This window comes from Rhea americana, unplaced genomic scaffold (genome assembly GCF_003343005.1).
Source record: "Rhea americana isolate MKP2758 unplaced genomic scaffold, rheAme1 scaffold_463, whole genome shotgun sequence".
Classification (NCBI taxonomy): domain Eukaryota; kingdom Metazoa; phylum Chordata; class Aves; order Rheiformes; family Rheidae; genus Rhea; species Rhea americana.
In genome coordinates, this window is record NW_028186605.1 from 151,223 (window position 1) to 169,529 (window position 18,307).

The following is an 18,307-nucleotide window of genomic DNA, read 5'->3' on the forward strand; positions in this document are numbered from 1 at the left end:
CGCCCGGCCCGGCGGCAGGGCCGGGCCGGGCCGGGCGTGAGCAGCGGCCGCAGCGCCGGGGCTGCCCCGGCGTGCCCAGGGAGTCCCGGAGCACCGGCGTCCTCGCCAGCAGCGGTTCTGCAGGTGTCTTTCTTGGAGGCAAAAGTGCGGCAGAAGACACCCCTGGCCCCGCGCCTCTCCCGAGGGACACGCCGCCGTGCTCCTTTCTCCTCTCGCTGTCCCTCGCCCTTCCTGAAGTCTTCGMCGCTTCTGCGGGGAGACGGGGGACGTGGCATCGGGACTGCTCCCAGAGTGTGCTCCGTCTCCTTGCCGGCGCATGGCAACATCCTTCAACGCAAGAGGGAGATACGGTTTAAAGTCACTTTAAAATTATCCTTGTAGGCTTGGCAGATCTAATTTTACTGGGTACCTTTCCCAAAGACTGGATCTTCTTTTCAAAAATCATGCCTTAATTCTGGTCAAAAAAAGACATTTAAGTTAGGAAATAACATAACAAATCATTTTCCCAGCTGTCCTTATTCTAAATGACTTATTCCTAACAAAGTAGGTGCTTGAAATAAACTAGAATATTGCTATTGAAATTAAATATCCCTCATTCATTTATAGTTAATTTTTTTTGACTGTGCACATACTCCTCTTCCTTTCCTACTGACTGTTCCTACCCACAGGACAAATCATTTTGCAGCTTCTCCAACCACTTTCCAGCCTCTGCTCTAGCTTTGCCATGTCCTTAGTCTTCCAAAAGATGCAGAGTTGCCTGAGTGGTCCAGGGAGAGGAAAAGACCAAAGCAACATGGCAATAATGTCCCTCAGGCGATTCCAAATGACCGGAGTAATGCATGGAGCTGGAAGGACTTGGGGTGCTGCTACTGAAGGTGGAAGATTGACGCTAGTATAGGTGGTCATCAGTGAGACAGGGTTGAGGGCTAACCATTAGACATGATAAAAGAGAAGGCAGATTACTAAGATGATATGAATTAAAACTTCCCCTTTAACACTTAGGATGGCCTTCATTTTCAGCTACTGCTTACTTTTCTCTACAGAAGAAAAAGTGGTACATCAAGAATGAGCGTAAAAAAAGGAGAGAAACCTGGTTCCTGCAGTGCTACATATTTAGCTCTGAATCCCATCTGGACACTAGCATTTCTTAGATGGAAAGAATTTGAAATACGAATGAGACTTTGCCTTCCTTCTCTGTTCCCCTCAACCTGCTGAAAGGAGAAAAAGGCTCCTTGGCTTTCACTCTTCCTTCCCCTAAAATATGTGGCTTGGGCAGAAGGAACAGATGCGGAAGAAGTGGAAAGTTACAACTGCACCCACTGTTCTGGGGGAGAGGAGGTAAGCAACTCTCAAAAGCAGCAGTGAAAAGATTGAAGGATGAACACAAATTTATGTGGGGAGAACATTCTGGCAGAATTAATTGCTGGGAAGAAGTTCGTAGAGGTGGGTGTGAGAATTTTTGCAACATGAAAAAGCTTTACTTGCAGTCATCTGAAAAATTGTAGAGTTGGCCACCCTCACTGTCACACACATATACAATGACATAGGCAAGGGGAGTTTTAAAAAATCAAGAGACAAGCCAAAATCACAACATAAATCACAATATGTGGGATTTGAAGACACCTGAGTTTTGATCTCAGAGGAAGGGAAGACCAGTATCACATATTTAGTTAACTAAAATACAAGAATTATTTCACAATTCTGTCCAGACTTTCAGAAATGTAAAATATCTAAGTAGACAAAACATATTCTCTCTTCCRTATAGACAATGACCATCCCTAAGAAAGATATTTTGAACTTTCACAATACGTTAATAGATTACAGTACCGATTGTCTTTCTTCACGGAAATAATTTTGCTTTAACAGCTTACTAGTCCTTTCCATCACTCCAAACTTAAACAGAAGACCATTCCACAAAGGAGTTTACTATGATGATCATATAATTTGTTGGCTATTTTCAGCAAGATCTTAAACCTGTAACAACTAATCCATCATTATTTTTATCTCATGCAGTTTCTCAGGAAATAAAATTATAATTCCACACTAAAATCTTTATTAACATAAAGTCTGCCTAGTAGTATCTCTTGCCTTTCCAGAGCCATGAGTTCAGCATAACTCTCCCTTTGAAAAGACAAGATATAAGGTGAGCAACAGCTGAGCAAGAGGAAAAACTGAGTTACAATTCCCATTTTACTCCGTGCTATCTGGCCCACCTGATGGACCCACACTCCCTACTTTCCCTATCCAAAGCAGATACCTGCATCTTTGAATGCATTCTTCAAACTCTTAGGACGTTCCTAGGAATCTCATATACCTTAATGCCTGGAACTCCCATTAATCTCTCTTCCAAATGTAGTAAGAGGTAAAGGTCCGGTGGAAAAATACTACATTATCGTGTACTTAAAGACTGCACCRTTCCATATATGGACCAGATAATTAACATGGCTCAGGATATCTAAATCCTTTGTAACTAACATTTTAACACATTTTTTCAGGATGCATTTAATTGAATGAACCATATTCTACCATAGTAGAATGACAACTATCTCATCACTAAAGCTGAGGTACCATTTGTCTTTAGAGGTCAGTCTCCCTAGGTAGCCTTCAATCTGCATCCTTACTTGGCTCAGCTTGAAAGTTGGTATTCCTCAGGGAAAAGAAAGATGCAGTGAATTTTATAATCTGGGGTTAAATTCCACTTTATTTCTCCTAAAAGGAAAAAAAAAAAAGAAGAAGTTGGTTTAGTTATTACGTAGCAGGCAATGCACAAAACATGGTGTTGACAACTATGAATAATGAGACCACTTAAAAAAAAAAAAAAAAAAAAAAAGCCAGGACTTTTTAAGATAGCCCAAAACTATCTACTGTTCACCTTTGGGATTCCAGCAACATCAAAAAATCTGCTCCATGAGCAGCTAGTGTCTAGCATCCCTGTTTTAGAAGTAAAACATAACACAGAACCAAAGGTTGAGGTCCAGAGCTGCTTGTCTATGTAACTGTGTCAGATGCATTACACCACAGCAGCAAATGGATTAACCTAGAGAGTTTCTATCTAATCAGGATTCTCATAAGCTGTATCCTAACAGGTGACAGGGCATATACCAAAACACCTTTGGCAGCAATATGAAAAACAGGATGTTGCTTCACATGCTTCTTCTGAAGTAGATTCCAGGAGAACAGGATCTAAGTATGGAAGGTAGATACCATACCACTGAAACTATTTTTCAAACTAAAATAAATTATATAGGTGAATGCTTTCTCAGAGACAAGGTACAAAGATGGGACCTGATGGGATACGATCATAATTGCTGAAGGAGCTGGCTGATGGCAATAATCTTTGAAAAGTCGTAGTGATTGAAGGAAGTTCCTGAGGACTGAAAGAAAGCAAATGTCTCTCCTATCTTCAAGAAGGATGAGGAGGAGGATCCAGGGAACTACAGGCTGGTCAGTCTCACCTCAGTCCCTGGGAAGGTGGTAGGGCAGATCCTACTAGAAACCATTTCTAAATATATGAAGAACAAGAAGGTGATTGGGAGTAGTCAGCATGGATTTGTAGAGGAGAAATCATGCCTGAGCAGCCTGATAAGTATCTACAGTGAGAGGACTGGCTTAGTGAATGCAGGGAAAGCAGTAGGTATTGTTTATGCTGACTTTGGCTAGGCTTTCAACATTCTTTCAATGCTGTCCCCTGTAACATCCTCATTAGATGAAGTGATGAATTACAGACTAGGTAAGTGGCCAGTGAGGTGGATGAAAAAGTGGCTGAACTGCCAGGCTCAGAGGACTGTGTTCAGTGGCACAAATTCCAGCTGGGGCCAGTCACTAGCTGTGTCACCCAAGGGTCATTAAGGACCTAGATGATGCAACTGAGGGCACCCTTAGCAAGTTTACAGATAATGCAAAACTGGTGGGAACAGCTGATACACCAGATGGTTGCACTGCTAATCAGAGGGTCCTCAGTAGTTTGGAGAACTGGGCCAACATAAGCCTCGTGAAGTTCAACAAAGAGAAATGCGAAGTCCAGAACTTGGGGAAGAATAACCCCCTGCACCAGCAGAGACTGGGGGCCAATCATATGGAAAACAGCCCTGCAGAGAAGGACCTTGGAGTCCAGGTAGACAACAAGTTGGCCACGAGCCAGCAGTGTGTCCTTGTGGCAAAGAGGGCCAGCAAGATATTGGATTGTATCAGGCAGAGTATTGCCAGCAGGTCAAGGGAGGAGATCCTTCCGTTCTACTCAGCCCTGGTGAGGCCACATCTGGAGTACTGTGTCTGATTTTGGGATCCCCAGTACAAGAGAGATACGGAGCTACTGGAGAGAGTCCAGCGTAGGGCTACGAAGATGAAGAAGGGACTGGAGCAGTTCTCACATGAGGAGAAACTAAGAGAGGTAGTATTTTTCAGGCTGGAAAAGAGAGGCCTCAAAGGGATCTTATCAATGGGTATACATATCTGATAGGAGTTAGAGAAGAAAACACAGCCAGTCATTTCTCAGTGGTGACCAGTGACAGAATAAGAGATAACAGGCACAAACTAAAGCACAAGAATTTATGTTTAAACATAAGAAAAAGCTTTTATACTTCAAGGGTAATCCAACATTGGAACAGGTTGTCAAGAAAGGCTGTGAAGTCTCCATCTTTGGAGATATTCCAACCTGACTGGACTTGGTCCTTGGCTACCTGCTCTGGCTTTCACTGCTTTGGGCAGGGAAGCTGGACTAGATGATCTCCAGAGGTCCTTCCCAGCCTCGACTACTCTGTGGGATTCTTTGAAATCACAGTTCAGTACTACTTGATGGCATCTCTGATAAGTCATGGAGAGAAAGCTAAATAAGAACAGGGAATACTAGAGAAGCTCCTGGTGTCTGCCTATCTGCCTTGGCCAGTTGGGCTTGATCAGACTTTTACAAGCCTTCCTCACTCCCTTGTCTTGTTTTCTGGTCCTTGTTTCCTTCCCTTTCAAGGCTATTCTGGTTAGAAATGCAGACTAGCTCTCAGCAGAGGGAGAAGGAAGGACACTTGAAAGATGAATCCTTTGCTCTCAGTTACTCTATTCAGCTCTATGACATCCCTAGCCACAGGAAGAGAATTACAAGGAAGATGATCTGAATTCCACAGTCCTGCAGGATAGCGTACACAAAAGAGGCATGGTAATTGGCCTGAGTAAAATATACCGCCCACATGTGCAAGGGTGGGCAGATTCTCCTCACCAACAGCTGGCCACAAAAGCAAACCTGATGTTATATTTTAGTCTTGACATTGTACTGCCACATCCAAAGTTCACCAACCTGTTTTACCCTGAACTCCAAGTGCAGGGCAAATTGTCCTGTCAGTAAGATTACACAGGCTTCCTGGCCAAACTGTGCTTCCAGAGCTCAGCTGTGACAGCCCTATAAGAAGTCTACAAGTTCTGCTCAGTGGTACTCTTGGGGGACACCAATCTGTTAGCCATATGTCCCACATGAATGATAACTGTTGTGACCATATACAGCTGCCTTGTCTACATCTGCAGGTAGAGGGCTAAAATTTTGTGCAGGGATCCTGGTTCTGCCATGGCATTGAAACTTACAGACTGAAGAATGGTAAATCTTCATTGGCAGTTACTTAATAACATTAACTTCTCCATCATGAATACACAGCTTTTATTTATTTTTATTTTTATTTTWATTTTAATATTGAAGGCTGCTAATTTTTATTGAGTTTTCTGAATTCATTTTACTGAGTCCAGTTATCAGGACTTGCTCTCTCATATCTCATAACTGTGTGTTACTGTTGCTCTCCCAAAAAATGATTACAGGATTGGCTATAGAAGTATATTGATTTCATATATCTAGAGTCTAGTGCAATTCACTTTTGATTTAGACACAAATTAATTTGAAGTGTTTAGCATTATTATTTAAGGTACTTAACTGCAGTCTGACTGACCCATAATTCCTCATTCTTGTTCTCTCACCTTTCTTCCTCCCTCTTTTTAAAGCTAGTATTTAACTTTGGTCTTCACTCATCCTCTGTAAACTCTCAAGAGTAATTACTAATAAATTCTAAGACTACTGAAGGAACTGACTGAAACCCAGATGATCTGAAAATACCTCTGTAGTCTCTGTTCTTCCCTTTTTCATCACAGATATTAACTATGTCGGTTATCTCATCATAGATAGCCTTTTTACTAAAGATTGAAGCAAAACATGGGTTAATATTTTAGCTGACTTAGTGTCATGTGTTAATAGCTGAATAGTGTGTGTCAACCATATCCGTAGTCTCCTTCTTAAAATAAGCAGGGAATGAAAAGAAAATTACCTGTAAGCGCATTATTTTTATCTCGTCTTTTACCTTGCCCTTTCTGTTTTTGAGCATGCTATTCTTTTATACGCGCCATTATAAGTTGACCTAGTTTCCAAATTCTTTACTATAGTCTCCTTTTTCAATTTCAAGACATTGACTCTCATTATATACTTTCTAACCTTTCCTTTATGTTGGGACAATTTGCTCTTGTGGCCTTAGTAGTATCACTCAACATCAACTTGCATCAACAACTCTCCTAGATACTCTTTTGCCTTCAGGTTTGAGATTTAGGGAAGGTAGGAGAAGAGAAATAAAATGCTTCACGAATTTAAAACTTCTCAGTCAGGTATCTAAATTAACTGAATTAATTCAGAAAAGGGCTAGACTAGTATTATATTCAGCTCGGTAAAGAGCTGTTCAATATACAAATGCAGTCAAAAAAAATTTATGACATCAAAATGCATAAAAAATAGAATAATAAATAATTCAATGATTTTTATTGATCAGTCATAGAACTTCATCTTAAGTCATACTATCCTGCTCATCCTTCTCTTAAAGAATGCTGCAAAACTAGAGACAAATTTGTCGGAACACAAATTATCAAAGACAAGAGAGTTTCTTTGGTTTAGAAAATATTTATGATTGCTCTCCACAGAAATGAAAATAGGTAAGAGGGAACATAGTAAATGAACATAGCACAAATAGTTTAAAAAAGACCAACTGTAATCATCTGATTTCCTTATCTTGTATTTAAAGAGACATTTAATTAAAAAAATTAAATGCAGATATATTTTTTTTTCACACAGCCTGTATTTAAGCTGTGGAACTCTGTCACAAGAGGTTATTTTAGAACAATTTAGTAGAGTAATGAAATGGATTTGGTTTTGCTTGTCAAAATATATCTGCTAATCACAACTAATAATATATACTGGAAAGGATATTGATCCTATTGTTTCTTGACTAATGTCAATGCAAAGCAATAGATACTGAGATGAGACAAAAATATGAAAGGCAGATTATGTCACATTATAGATTTCTTGCATCTTGCACTACATTGCATCTACATTTTTGCAGAGATAAGATATTAGACTAGCTGATTCTTTAATCTCATTCAGTAGGACAAGTCATGTTYCTATGATTTTAATTGATTAAAGAGATATTGATTTTCTATTTGAACATGACCACTGACTCAAAGACCACTGACTCATACAACACAATTTAGAGATTCTCCCTGCAAAAAGGAAGGCATCTAAATAGTAAAATTATTGTTTATGAAATTTTATTATAATCTCTGTTACATTTGAACAATCCACTGAAAGTAAAATAAACTGCCCCTTAAACAAAACTGTAACAATGCAACCTTCAAAAGTTATCGCAATGATGAAATCTGATATATGGCATTTATAAACCTATTCGGGTTAATCAGGTTAACCTATACTATAGAACAGAACCAAAAAAATTCTAAATATAAAATGGCTTCAACAATAAATTCGTATCAAAGAAAACAATACTCATATTTATCTAAAAAGCCATTTTTAGAAACCTCTTTCGTTGTTTCATTTTTCTCTTCAATATCTTTCATTGTTATTTTAAAGAAAGCTCCCTTCTAAAATGGGCTTTAAGTAACTGTAAATAATGGTAAGATCCTGAAAAATTCAAGAAGTGGTCCCAGCCCTGAAAATACTTAAAAGCAAATGGAAGTCTATATATGTAATCTCCAGGACTTCAGCGTGACTTCTTAAGAACTCAGAATTAATTAGTGAAATAAGGTTTTGCAAAACTGAATGCTCAATATTTTTCGTAACTGAAACATTAATGGGATTTTTTTCCCCCTGCAGTTAATTTTATATTCTTGACTCCAAGAAAGTGAGTTTGGGCTCATGTTTTTATAACTGTCATGCTACTATTTATTTTATTGCCAGTTACTATTTTGCTTAGATTGCGAAGGCAGTACTCCAGGAAATGTTAAAAACAGGTTAATATTTAAATTGGTTTTGGATTAGTCTTATTAAGAACTTCACAAGAGTTGATGTCATGGCAGATTTAGATTTCAAGTGAATTTTGGCTGTTCTTTTGCCCATATGCCAAAGCTATTGTATCTCTCCTGTGCCTACTGAGGTAATGCATTTTTCTTCTCTCAGTCTTTCATGGGATAGCTTCAACATATTCTGACTGAACACATTCTCCTTTCAGAGATGAAGCTGGGACTACATCCTTTTGAACATACCTCTGTAAACCTATTTAGTGACCTTAGTAAAAATGTGTTAACTACAACTGGTTTCTAGAATCATGTGAAGCAGTAAGAGGTAATGGTTACAACCACGTATTTGATAAGAGTGCCCAGCTGACAGCAGAAAGTTGTAATGCTCCAGGATCCATGCTTGGGAAATTCAGCCACAAGCAATGATTCCCCAGAATTTGGAACAAGTATTGCTTCTGGAAAGAGGCAGAAGGGACTGAATGTATGAATCAGAAATTGAGGACAAGAAGAGATTCTGGCTGTGAAATCCAGTAGTATTGAATGCATGATAGACTGGGCCAATGGTGGTTAAGGGACTGAAATGATTTTGTGAAAGGAAGCTTTGGGTGTGCGGGCTGAGTCAAGTTTTGTCACTGAATTATGCCTTCAGCATAGTTATTGTGGGCTGGAAGCATAGCTTGATCCTGTTGCAGCTACTGCTAAGGAAAGGGGAACTGTAGAGCAAATTACCTACTATGCTTTTGTTTGTGCCCATTACCCTTTGTTCTGTCACTGAGCACCACTGAGAAATGTCAGCTCTGACCTCTTTTCTGTCTCCCCTCAGCCTGCTCTTCACGAGGCTGAACAGTCCCAGCTTGCTCAGTGTTTTCTTGTATGAGAGATGCTCTAGTCCCTTCTTCATCTTAGCAGCCCTTCACTGGACTCACTCCAGGAGTTCACAGTGCTAGATCTGTCTTCCAAAAGAAACCATCCAGCAGATAAGTTTTCTAAGTTAAATACAGAATAACCCTGATCCTTCATTTTAAACCAATACTGTGCTTATCAGATGCATGTTTATTGATCATATGAGTTATTTACATTGTTGCTGGGAAACCACCCATGTTAGTTTGAAATAATTACTTAGTAAACTGCTCTAGAAGCCATGGCAATTAGGTGAACATTGGACTAATTTCATTACATTATGCTTACTACAGTAAATCATATGTAGTATCTGTCTTCACAATCTAGTGTGTTAGAATATTTATGCACTACCTCATTTTTCACTTTTAGGGCAGAATCAGTGATTCGTTGCCACAAAATTATTGACTTTTATGGATAAGGCAATACAAAGCAACACACTAAGGAAAAGACAAATTACAATATATGTAATGGCAGACTTTAATGATTCAGAAAAGACATCCTGATGAGACTGTAAATAATTCTGGCTAAGCATCAGCTCATTGACCATCAATTAACAAATAGAACACCAGGAATTAAGAAAAAAATGAAAACAAAACCAATGACATTATGTTAATATAGAAGTTCATGTATCCCTGCCAAACATCTTGATCATTCTGTGCAGTTCCCCAACTCCAAAAAAATAAAGGAAAAAAATTCTTGAATGTGAAAAGATATGGAAAAAGATGATGATCCAAGCTAGAGAAGACATTGATAGAACAGGACTCTGTTCAAAAGAAGACACGTCCTTCCAATCTGCTTAAGACTCCACCGACTTATGAAACATGAAAGCTGTAGTGGCAGTGAATAGGAAATAATGGTTCCTTATTTTCTGTAATGCAAAAACTAATGGACATCTGATAGAACTGTCATACTGCAGGCTTAAATAAAGTACTTATTTTTAAAACAAACAAAATGCCACAAGGTAATTAAATTGTGGTATTCACTGCTAGGCAGTTTTAAGGAGATAAAGGTATAAATGTGTTAAAATGGACTAAAAAAAATTAGAGAATTTGTTAAATCAAGTGATATTAAACATGATAATCAGGATATAACTGCTAGCTCAGGAAGACCCAAACAGGCTGATTTTTGAAAATTAAATAGTTACACCGGGGGACGGTGTGGGTATTCATTCTATGAATGTCCTGTTCTTATGCTCTTTCTCTAATTTGCACTGCCATCGGCAGGAACTTGTGCAAGACAGTACAAACAACCTTACAATTTTTCTACTTGTAGGAAAGAGATAAGAAAAGTCATAAGTAATTACAGTAATTCTCATCAGTATTATGTTATTGTATTTTTATTATGAAGTCTTGTTTCATTTTAAGCTCTTAACTTCATACCTATTATATTAAGTTATATGACACTTCCATTTAGGTCTCTGCTGGCAAAAAAAAAAAAATCTTTTCTGATCGTGGACAAGTAAGTTCTTTGTGATACAGACAAGCTAGCTATTGACATGATTTTCATTAATAATATATTCTCTTATAAAAGCATTAAGAAATGTGTGGCTATCTAGTAATGGGGTTGTATATGATCAKATTGGCCAATACTGATTGATTACAGGCAATGCAGTGTCTAAAATTCATGCACAGATGAAAGCAACAAAATGAACGAAACGAATGTGATACAAAAATAATTGCATGATAGAAAATATAGATGAGACATTATCAAGCACTAGTTAAAAACAAATTTGAGGCTTTGGAAACCAAGTGAAATTTATTAGGAAATCATTACTTTTACTTTCAAAGATAGGGTAGGAAGAGCCACAAAACAGAGAGTTTAGAAGTAAGTAGACTCAGGAATAAAGAACAAACCATAGCTTGATGACAGCTACAGGAAATCAATTCAGAATCAATATGAAGCCTGGATCATTTGCCCTGAGACAAGCATCAGTCTCCTGATGAGCATTAAAGTCACAAGAGGGCAATAGACTGACAACAAAATACAAGAGACAGGATTTAACTGCTTGGTAGAGACTTTACTTAGTAGAGATAATTCAGAGCCAGTTGTGACAGTCAGAATAGTAAGACAGTAAGAATATTTTAGAAAATTATCCATGTATAAAGATATGACTTACGAGATAATCTAATAAAGAACAAAATTGAAACTCTTCTGGTTATTAAAAAAAMCCCCAATTATAAAAAAAATTAAGAAAGTACTTTAGGGAGCTCCTTCCTAACAGATAAACAAAGCAGATAAACAAAAAATAGTCACTTTCAGGGCAGCTGAGCCATTTAATGAAGAGTCAAATTTGCAAGTCTAAGTTCAAGTACAAGTGAAAATTTCAAAAAGCAATCAGGATTCCCAGGAGCAAAGCATGAAGTGTTCATAATGGTCATATCGAATTATTAAAAGCAAGCGGCGAAATACATATTGCAAATTCTTCATAAACTGGTTGTGTTGGCCTGCAGTTTTGAAAATACCCAAAGAAACAGAGAAGGGTAACATGCCTGATTTCAACAAAAGAGGCCTACATAAAAGAAAATTTTTGTAATGATTCTGGACTCATAGCCTATGAAATCCTATTTTTGTTATTGGTCTATAATTTGAAACAGAGAAGAAAAATAGAACTAGTTTGGATCTGAAAAAAATGATCTATTTTGAGTTAAATGTATTCTATTCATTGAGTGCTTGAGGAAAAAATAAAATTTATAAAAGCTGCAGAAGCATTTTGATTAAAAAATGTTACAGTAATATATTATGAAGTTGTATGGCAATTAGTATTTGTTTTGTCTGCTTTCTATAGCTAATTAAGGTAGGGAACTATTTTTCTGCCTTTGTCTCCAAAGTGTCTGAAGTAGTAGCTACACAAAATACATCCCTTTCATTTTCAAATTTGCAGAACTGGCAGAAAATAATGAATTGCACTAGATCTTTTTAGAAGGCTAATTATCTTTGTTGTTTTTTTAAAAAAGAGAATATAGCATAACAAAATGTTTAAAGAATTTATATAAAAAAAATAGAACTTAAAATCAAACTTGTCCAAACAAGGACAGGTCTGCAGGAGAAGAATGTATGTTTATTAAACCAATAAGATTTAATAGGGTAAACTGGAAAGCCTTTCAAATCTACATGCTCTACATCTTTTTTCTGGTATGAATCAAAATTAGTAGACTTTATGTTAAACAGATTGCAAAAATTGTCCTGAGTTTATATTATGTTAACCAGATAATTTGAGAGAAAATGATAATTAGCAGCTGATGTGTAAGCAGAAGGTGATTTGTAGGGAAAACTGCTAGCATGATGGTAGCAGTGCTATCAATAAAAAATAAGTATATATTTGTAATCCAGGATGATGATGACATAGGACAAACRTACCTACCAGCTAGTACAAGAAAATATATTTCCATGTTAAAAGTTGAAACATCTGGGAATACTGATTGACAATAACAACTTGTTAAAAAATGAAATTAAGAGAGATATGCAAAGTGAGAAAGCCTATTTTAATTTCTCAAAATATTGTTTTAGCAAATTAGTAATGAAGTTTCAGTTGTACATGAATATTTTAACAGCTATTGATCTTCATCTTTGAGAGAACCTGAAAACTTATTAACAAAGAAGAAATGAATCTAGAAAGCATTAGAAAATATTTTTGAGATGAATTTTGGGGACAGCTGAAGGAAAGAGATGCATAGAAAGATCATTTATAGTCTGTGAACAACTGACTATGGTGTATGCAGTAAAATCACCAACAACTTTAGAGGATAGAAGGAAACCAGATTAGATGCATATCTTCTGGAAAGGTATACCTATGTAGAGTAAGTATATGTTGTGTGATGTGTATACCTTGTAAAGTAAACTTTGTCAACCAGCAAGAAAATGGAAGGATAATACAGAAACGTGTTCTTGCCAAAAAGGAACAGAGCAAGATGTAAAAAGTCAGACACACAGAGCAACTACAAAGACAGGAAGAAGCAAATAAGCATTGGTTCATAGCTTTAGCTTCTCATATATAAGTTGTTTTTTATAATAAAGCCTTCTCCAAAAAAGTCTCCATTTATCCATATGAGAATTTGGTAGCTAATTTCATAGATCAGGCATGTAAGTATTTTATAAAATAATAAGCAGCATAAAGGTGAATAGATAAGGATTTATCTATTAGCTTGCCTTGGTTTAAATGAGTCAGATGGTACATTCAAAACAAACAACATAGCCCCTTGGAAAGGTGAGAGTTCAAAAGGGCAGATACTGCATTGATTTATTTTATTGTATTATTAATGATCTTTGATAGAATTAAGAGATTTGGACTGTAAGTGGTATCACTGTTATAAATGCACTAACAATAAATGGTTGATATATTTCGATTAGACTGCTACAGCATTAAGCTAGCAATAAATTTCAATTCTTGGCTCCTTAAATAAGGTGTGTTTTATTGGTTGTCTGTTATGAAATTTTGTGCTTAATACTAAGCATCTAGTATTGGTCACTGTTGGAGACAAGTTGCCAGGACAGCTGGACATCTAATCTCACTTAGGAGGATATTTATGATGATTCTCTCAAAGCCTCTTTGGAGTAACAAGGTACACAGACTATTCCTCTCAACCTGATTTAGAGTTCTCTAATTTGAGTCAGGAACAATCTGCATATATTGCAATGTTCCTCCTTTATAGTCTGAGTTTCTGGTGTGTTTCATTAATCTTAAAGGACAGTCGTTAAGACTGGTCATAGAAAACGTTTTTTTTTTTTTTTTTTTTTTTTACCAAACACATCAAGGGATACAGTTTCATTGCTTCAACAGTAATTAAATACAACACTATGTATACATCATTCCAGAAAGACTTACCAAACCATTCCCTTTCACTCTTGTTCTTTTGCCAGACAATTATCAACACATTTGCTGTTGAATCAAAAACAAATATTCAGTAAGGCTGAATCAATCCAGAAGCTGGAAAAGATCTGACTGCAAGGCTAACCAGATGACTTCTTCCTGTCTAAGAAGCAGCTGTGTTGTCCAAAAAAAGTTTAGATCAAATATACCTTCCATCCTCCTCCCCTCTGATTTGTATATTAAAATGACATAAATACAGCTGCAATATACTGTGAAGAACAATCTTTCTTCTCTAAAGACACATTCATAACAATAATGAAAAAGCACAGAAAATTTCAGTCTTATAGCAGCAACTTTTAAGTGGAAGTATGGAAGAGCAAATAGAAAGGGTACTGTATGAAAAAAATATTGTTAAAGGCAAAACAATCTATGTTACACAGTTAACACTAGAAAACATAACAACGACCTTCTTTTTAAATTAGTGTTGTTAGTCAGTYCCTGAGGCTATCATCTAGATACCAATAGCTCCCAATGAAAAAAGTCTTGCAGTCCTCAAAGGGGCAGAGCATAAACATCTTGATATAGGCTATTTCTGTAGGAGATGCTCAGCATTCCAGGGGATGTGGTTCATAGAACATACCAGATTGAGAGAAAAATGGTTCTAATATGGCTTTGTGTTTTCTCTCAGCCATATGGATTTCTAGCAGGTAAAAAGCCTTCTGTATGAAGAACTTAAATGAGTTCAGTAACTTCGATATCTTGATTGAGAAAATTGATTTACAAAATTTACAAACCTTTGGAATGTTCCGTGACTAACAACTACGCTCATTTAAATTCCTACAAAATTATGGAACATTTTACATGGGCAGATGATGCATAAAGTCATTTTGGTGACTATTGGAGAACAAGCTATTAGTGACAACAGCCATTTGCTCCCAATCAAAAAATCTGGAATTCCCAAAGGCAAGGGCATAATTTCAGAGTTTTCCAGCAGGTGGAAATCTGGTTCAAAAGAGAAGCACAGAAAAAGAACATTTCATTTGTGGAATACCAATGTCATGTTATTCAGTGGTAACTGAATATATTCCTCTCTTTTTAAGTCAGAATTATTTACAGAGATTAACAGTGATTTACAGGAAATTTCTGGGAGAAAGAGTGTCATCATCATTTTGCAGATGGAAAAAAGAAGAAACAGGATGAACAATATACTCACTCTTGCAGGGATAATCAGTGTCAGATCCTTGATACAACTTGGACACTCTCAGCCCTTCCTCTCAGATAAGGACATATTTGGAGAAAAGTATCTGTAGCTTTAAAGAATGTCATTAATTTGAAAAAAAGTTAACCATGACAGATCATAGTGGATTTGAACTACCCCCCACCATCCCCTAGCATACTGGTAACATTAATTATACTATGTCATTCAGATAGCACCAAAACAGTAAATGCAGTAAATGCCTATTAGCTTGAGGAACTCCTAAGTGGAACTTGGGATCTCTGTAATTGCTGAAGAATTTGTTCTGATTAACATTGCATCTTGTCTGGTGTTGCAGACTAAGCTAAAGGATTAGCAGCAGAGAAGCTGTAAGAGTGGATAAACGTATACTTAGTATATGACATGATACTAGTGGTAGAAACAAAGGATTTTGTTTCTGTTAATTTGAACAGTGGGCCTTCTTATTGCCTGAGGAAATCAGGGATGGGAAGGAAGAAACTGCAACAAGGATGACTGAGTTTGAAGGTCTTCAAACCCTTTGAATGTTGTCACAGAATTCTGGTTTTACATGAACCTAAATGAAGAATAAAGCAGTCTTCAGCCTGGGAAGAAAAAATCCTATTTTGGTTTTCCAGGATACATAAGAATTGAAACCAGAGGATTTAGTTCAGAATTAATATTTATCCCGATTCAAATCCCTTTTGGGTAAATATATTCTCCTTGATAATATAGTCATTCCTAATATAAAACATTAATTACCATTTTGCCAAAGGTAGCCATTTCATCTTCCTCTTGTATATAAATAATCTCTTTACTTTCTTTTACTACTGAAAATATTGCTTCACTTTGCTTAAACAGCAAACATGATTATCATGTGTCTTACAGTTATTATAAGTAAGACAACGTCACTAATGTAGCCAGAAAGATAAAAACTCAAGTGCTGAAAATTCAAGAGCAAATGCTGAAAGCTTAAGGTATGCCTCTGGTATCTAAATTTAAAATGTAATTTGGCTCTATATACCAAAAAAACAACAAAAGACTATAAAGCAACGGGGAATATCTAATTCAGCGTAACAAACCAATATAAAGGGAATATATTTTTGAAAATGTATTTGATTTGACGAATTGTGTGGGCCACAAAACACACCAGGCATAAGAAAAGTTGGAGATAAGCATAAAGAAAAGGAATAGTTAAAAACTAGAATTTCAAAATAAATATTTTTAATAGGAGACTTTCTTATGCTTCAAGTTTTTACTCCCCCAGAAGAAATGAGAAAGACACAATATATGAATGGCTTGCTGTTTAATAATAAGAAAAAACAAGATGTAGACMGGTAAGACTGAAAGATGCTCCAGTCCCTTCCTCATGTTGGTAGCCCTTTGCTGGACTTGCTCCAGGAGCTCTATGCCTCTCTCGCACTGGGGAGCCCAGATCTGGACGCAGCGCTCCGGACGTGGCCCTGCCAGGCCTGAGGAGAGGGCAAAGATCACCTCCCTCCACCTGCTGGCAGTGCTCTTCCTAATGCAACCCCGGATGTTCTTGGCCTTCTTGGCCACAAGGGCACACTGCCGGCTCGTGGCCAGTGTGTTGGCCACCAGCACTCCCAGGCCCTTCTCTGCACAGCTGCTTTCCCGCAGGTCAGCGCTCAGCCGGTGCTGGTGTAGCCTGCTGTTCCAGCCCAGGTGCCGGAGTCTGCGCTTGCCTGTGTTCAGCTCCACGAGGTTCCTCTCCGCCCACTTCTACAGCCTCTCGAGGTCCCTCTGAACGGCAGCACAGCCCTCTGCTGTATCAGCCACTCCTGCCAGCTTTGGATCGTCAGCAAACTTGCACTGAGGAGGCACTCCGTGCCTTCCTCCAGGSCACTKKGGAATAAGTTGAGCAGGATCGGGCCCAGGCTTGTGCCCTGGGGGACACCGCTAGCTGCAGGCTTCCAGCTTGACTTTGAGCCACTCATCGCAACCCTCTGAGCTCGCCCTTGCCGCCAGTTCTCAACCCGCCTCGCTGTCTGCTCCTCTAGCCCGCGCTTCCTCAGCTTGCCTCTGAGGATGGCGTGGAGCCTTGCTGAAGTCAAGGGAGGCGGCATCCACTGCTCTCCTCTCATCTGCCCAGCCAGTCGTTCCACCTGAGAAGGCGCTCAGGYGGGTGGAGCATGACTTCCCCTCTGTGAATCCACGATGACTGCTCTTGATCGCCTTCTTTTCCTTCACCTGCTTGGAGATGATGTGCAGGGTGAGCTGCTCCATCACCTTTCCAGGGATGGCGAGGAGGCTGACTGGCCTGTAGTTCCCAGGCTCCTCCTTCTTGCCCTTTCTAAAGAGACTGGAGCGACATGGCCTGTCCTCCAGTCCTCAGGCACCTCTCCTGATTGCCGTGACCTTCCAAAGACGATCGAGAGCGGCCTTGAGATGGCATTGGCCAGCTCCCTCAGCACGCGTTGGCGCAAGCTGTCAGGGCCCATGGACCTGCGCGTGTCCGGTTTGCTTAAGCGACCCCTAAGCCGATCCTCCCCCCCCAAAGGGAACGTCTTCCTTTCTCCATCTTTTGTCACCAGGGCCCCTGCCCGCCCCCTTCAGCAGCGGGCCCACATTTCTYCTCGTTCTCCTTTTGCTACCGATGTATTTAAAGTGGCATTTCTTCTTGTCCTTGACAGGCCTCGCCCGGTTAAGCTCCAAATGGGCCTTGGCCTTCCTCAGCCACTCCCTGCATCCTCGGATGTCGTCCCTGTAGTCCTCCCAGGTGCCTTGTCCCTGCTTCCGCCTTCTTCTCTACGCTTCCTTCTTCCCTTTGAGTTTTGCCGGGAGCTCCTTGCTGACCCATGCAGGTCTCCTGCCCCTCTTGGCTTAACTTCTTGCTCACCGGGGTGCACTGCTCTTGAGCTTGGAGGAGGTGATCCTTGACTATGCACCAGCTTTCTTGGACCCCTCTTCCTTCTGGGGCCTTGTCCAATGGGATTCTTCCAAGCAGGTCCCCAAGGAGGCCCAAGTTTGCCCTCCTGAAGTCCAGGGGTGTGACCCTGCTTTTTGCCTTGCTGCCTCCTCGCAGGATCCTGGGCTCCATCAGCTCATGGTGACTGCAGCCAAGCTTACTCCCAGCCTTAACAACACCCCCAAGCAGCCCTTCC

The 18,307-nt window shown here is 39.0% G+C and overlaps 1 protein-coding gene across 1 annotated transcript in view; it reads right to left on the bottom strand.

Annotated features, from left to right (window-relative positions):
- LOC146589365 (adenylate cyclase type 2-like) overlaps nt 1-17,644 on the bottom strand; it is a gene marked incomplete at its 3' end in the record, with an annotated part of 166,108 nt that extends 148,464 nt beyond the window's left edge. Inside the window, exon 1 of the mRNA XM_085316348.1 lies at nt 17,492-17,644. Within this exon, the coding sequence (XP_085172474.1) occupies nt 17,492-17,644 (153 nt within the window). The remainder of the gene's footprint in view (nt 1-17,491) is intronic.
- Nucleotides 17,645-18,307: the final 663 nt, after the last annotated feature.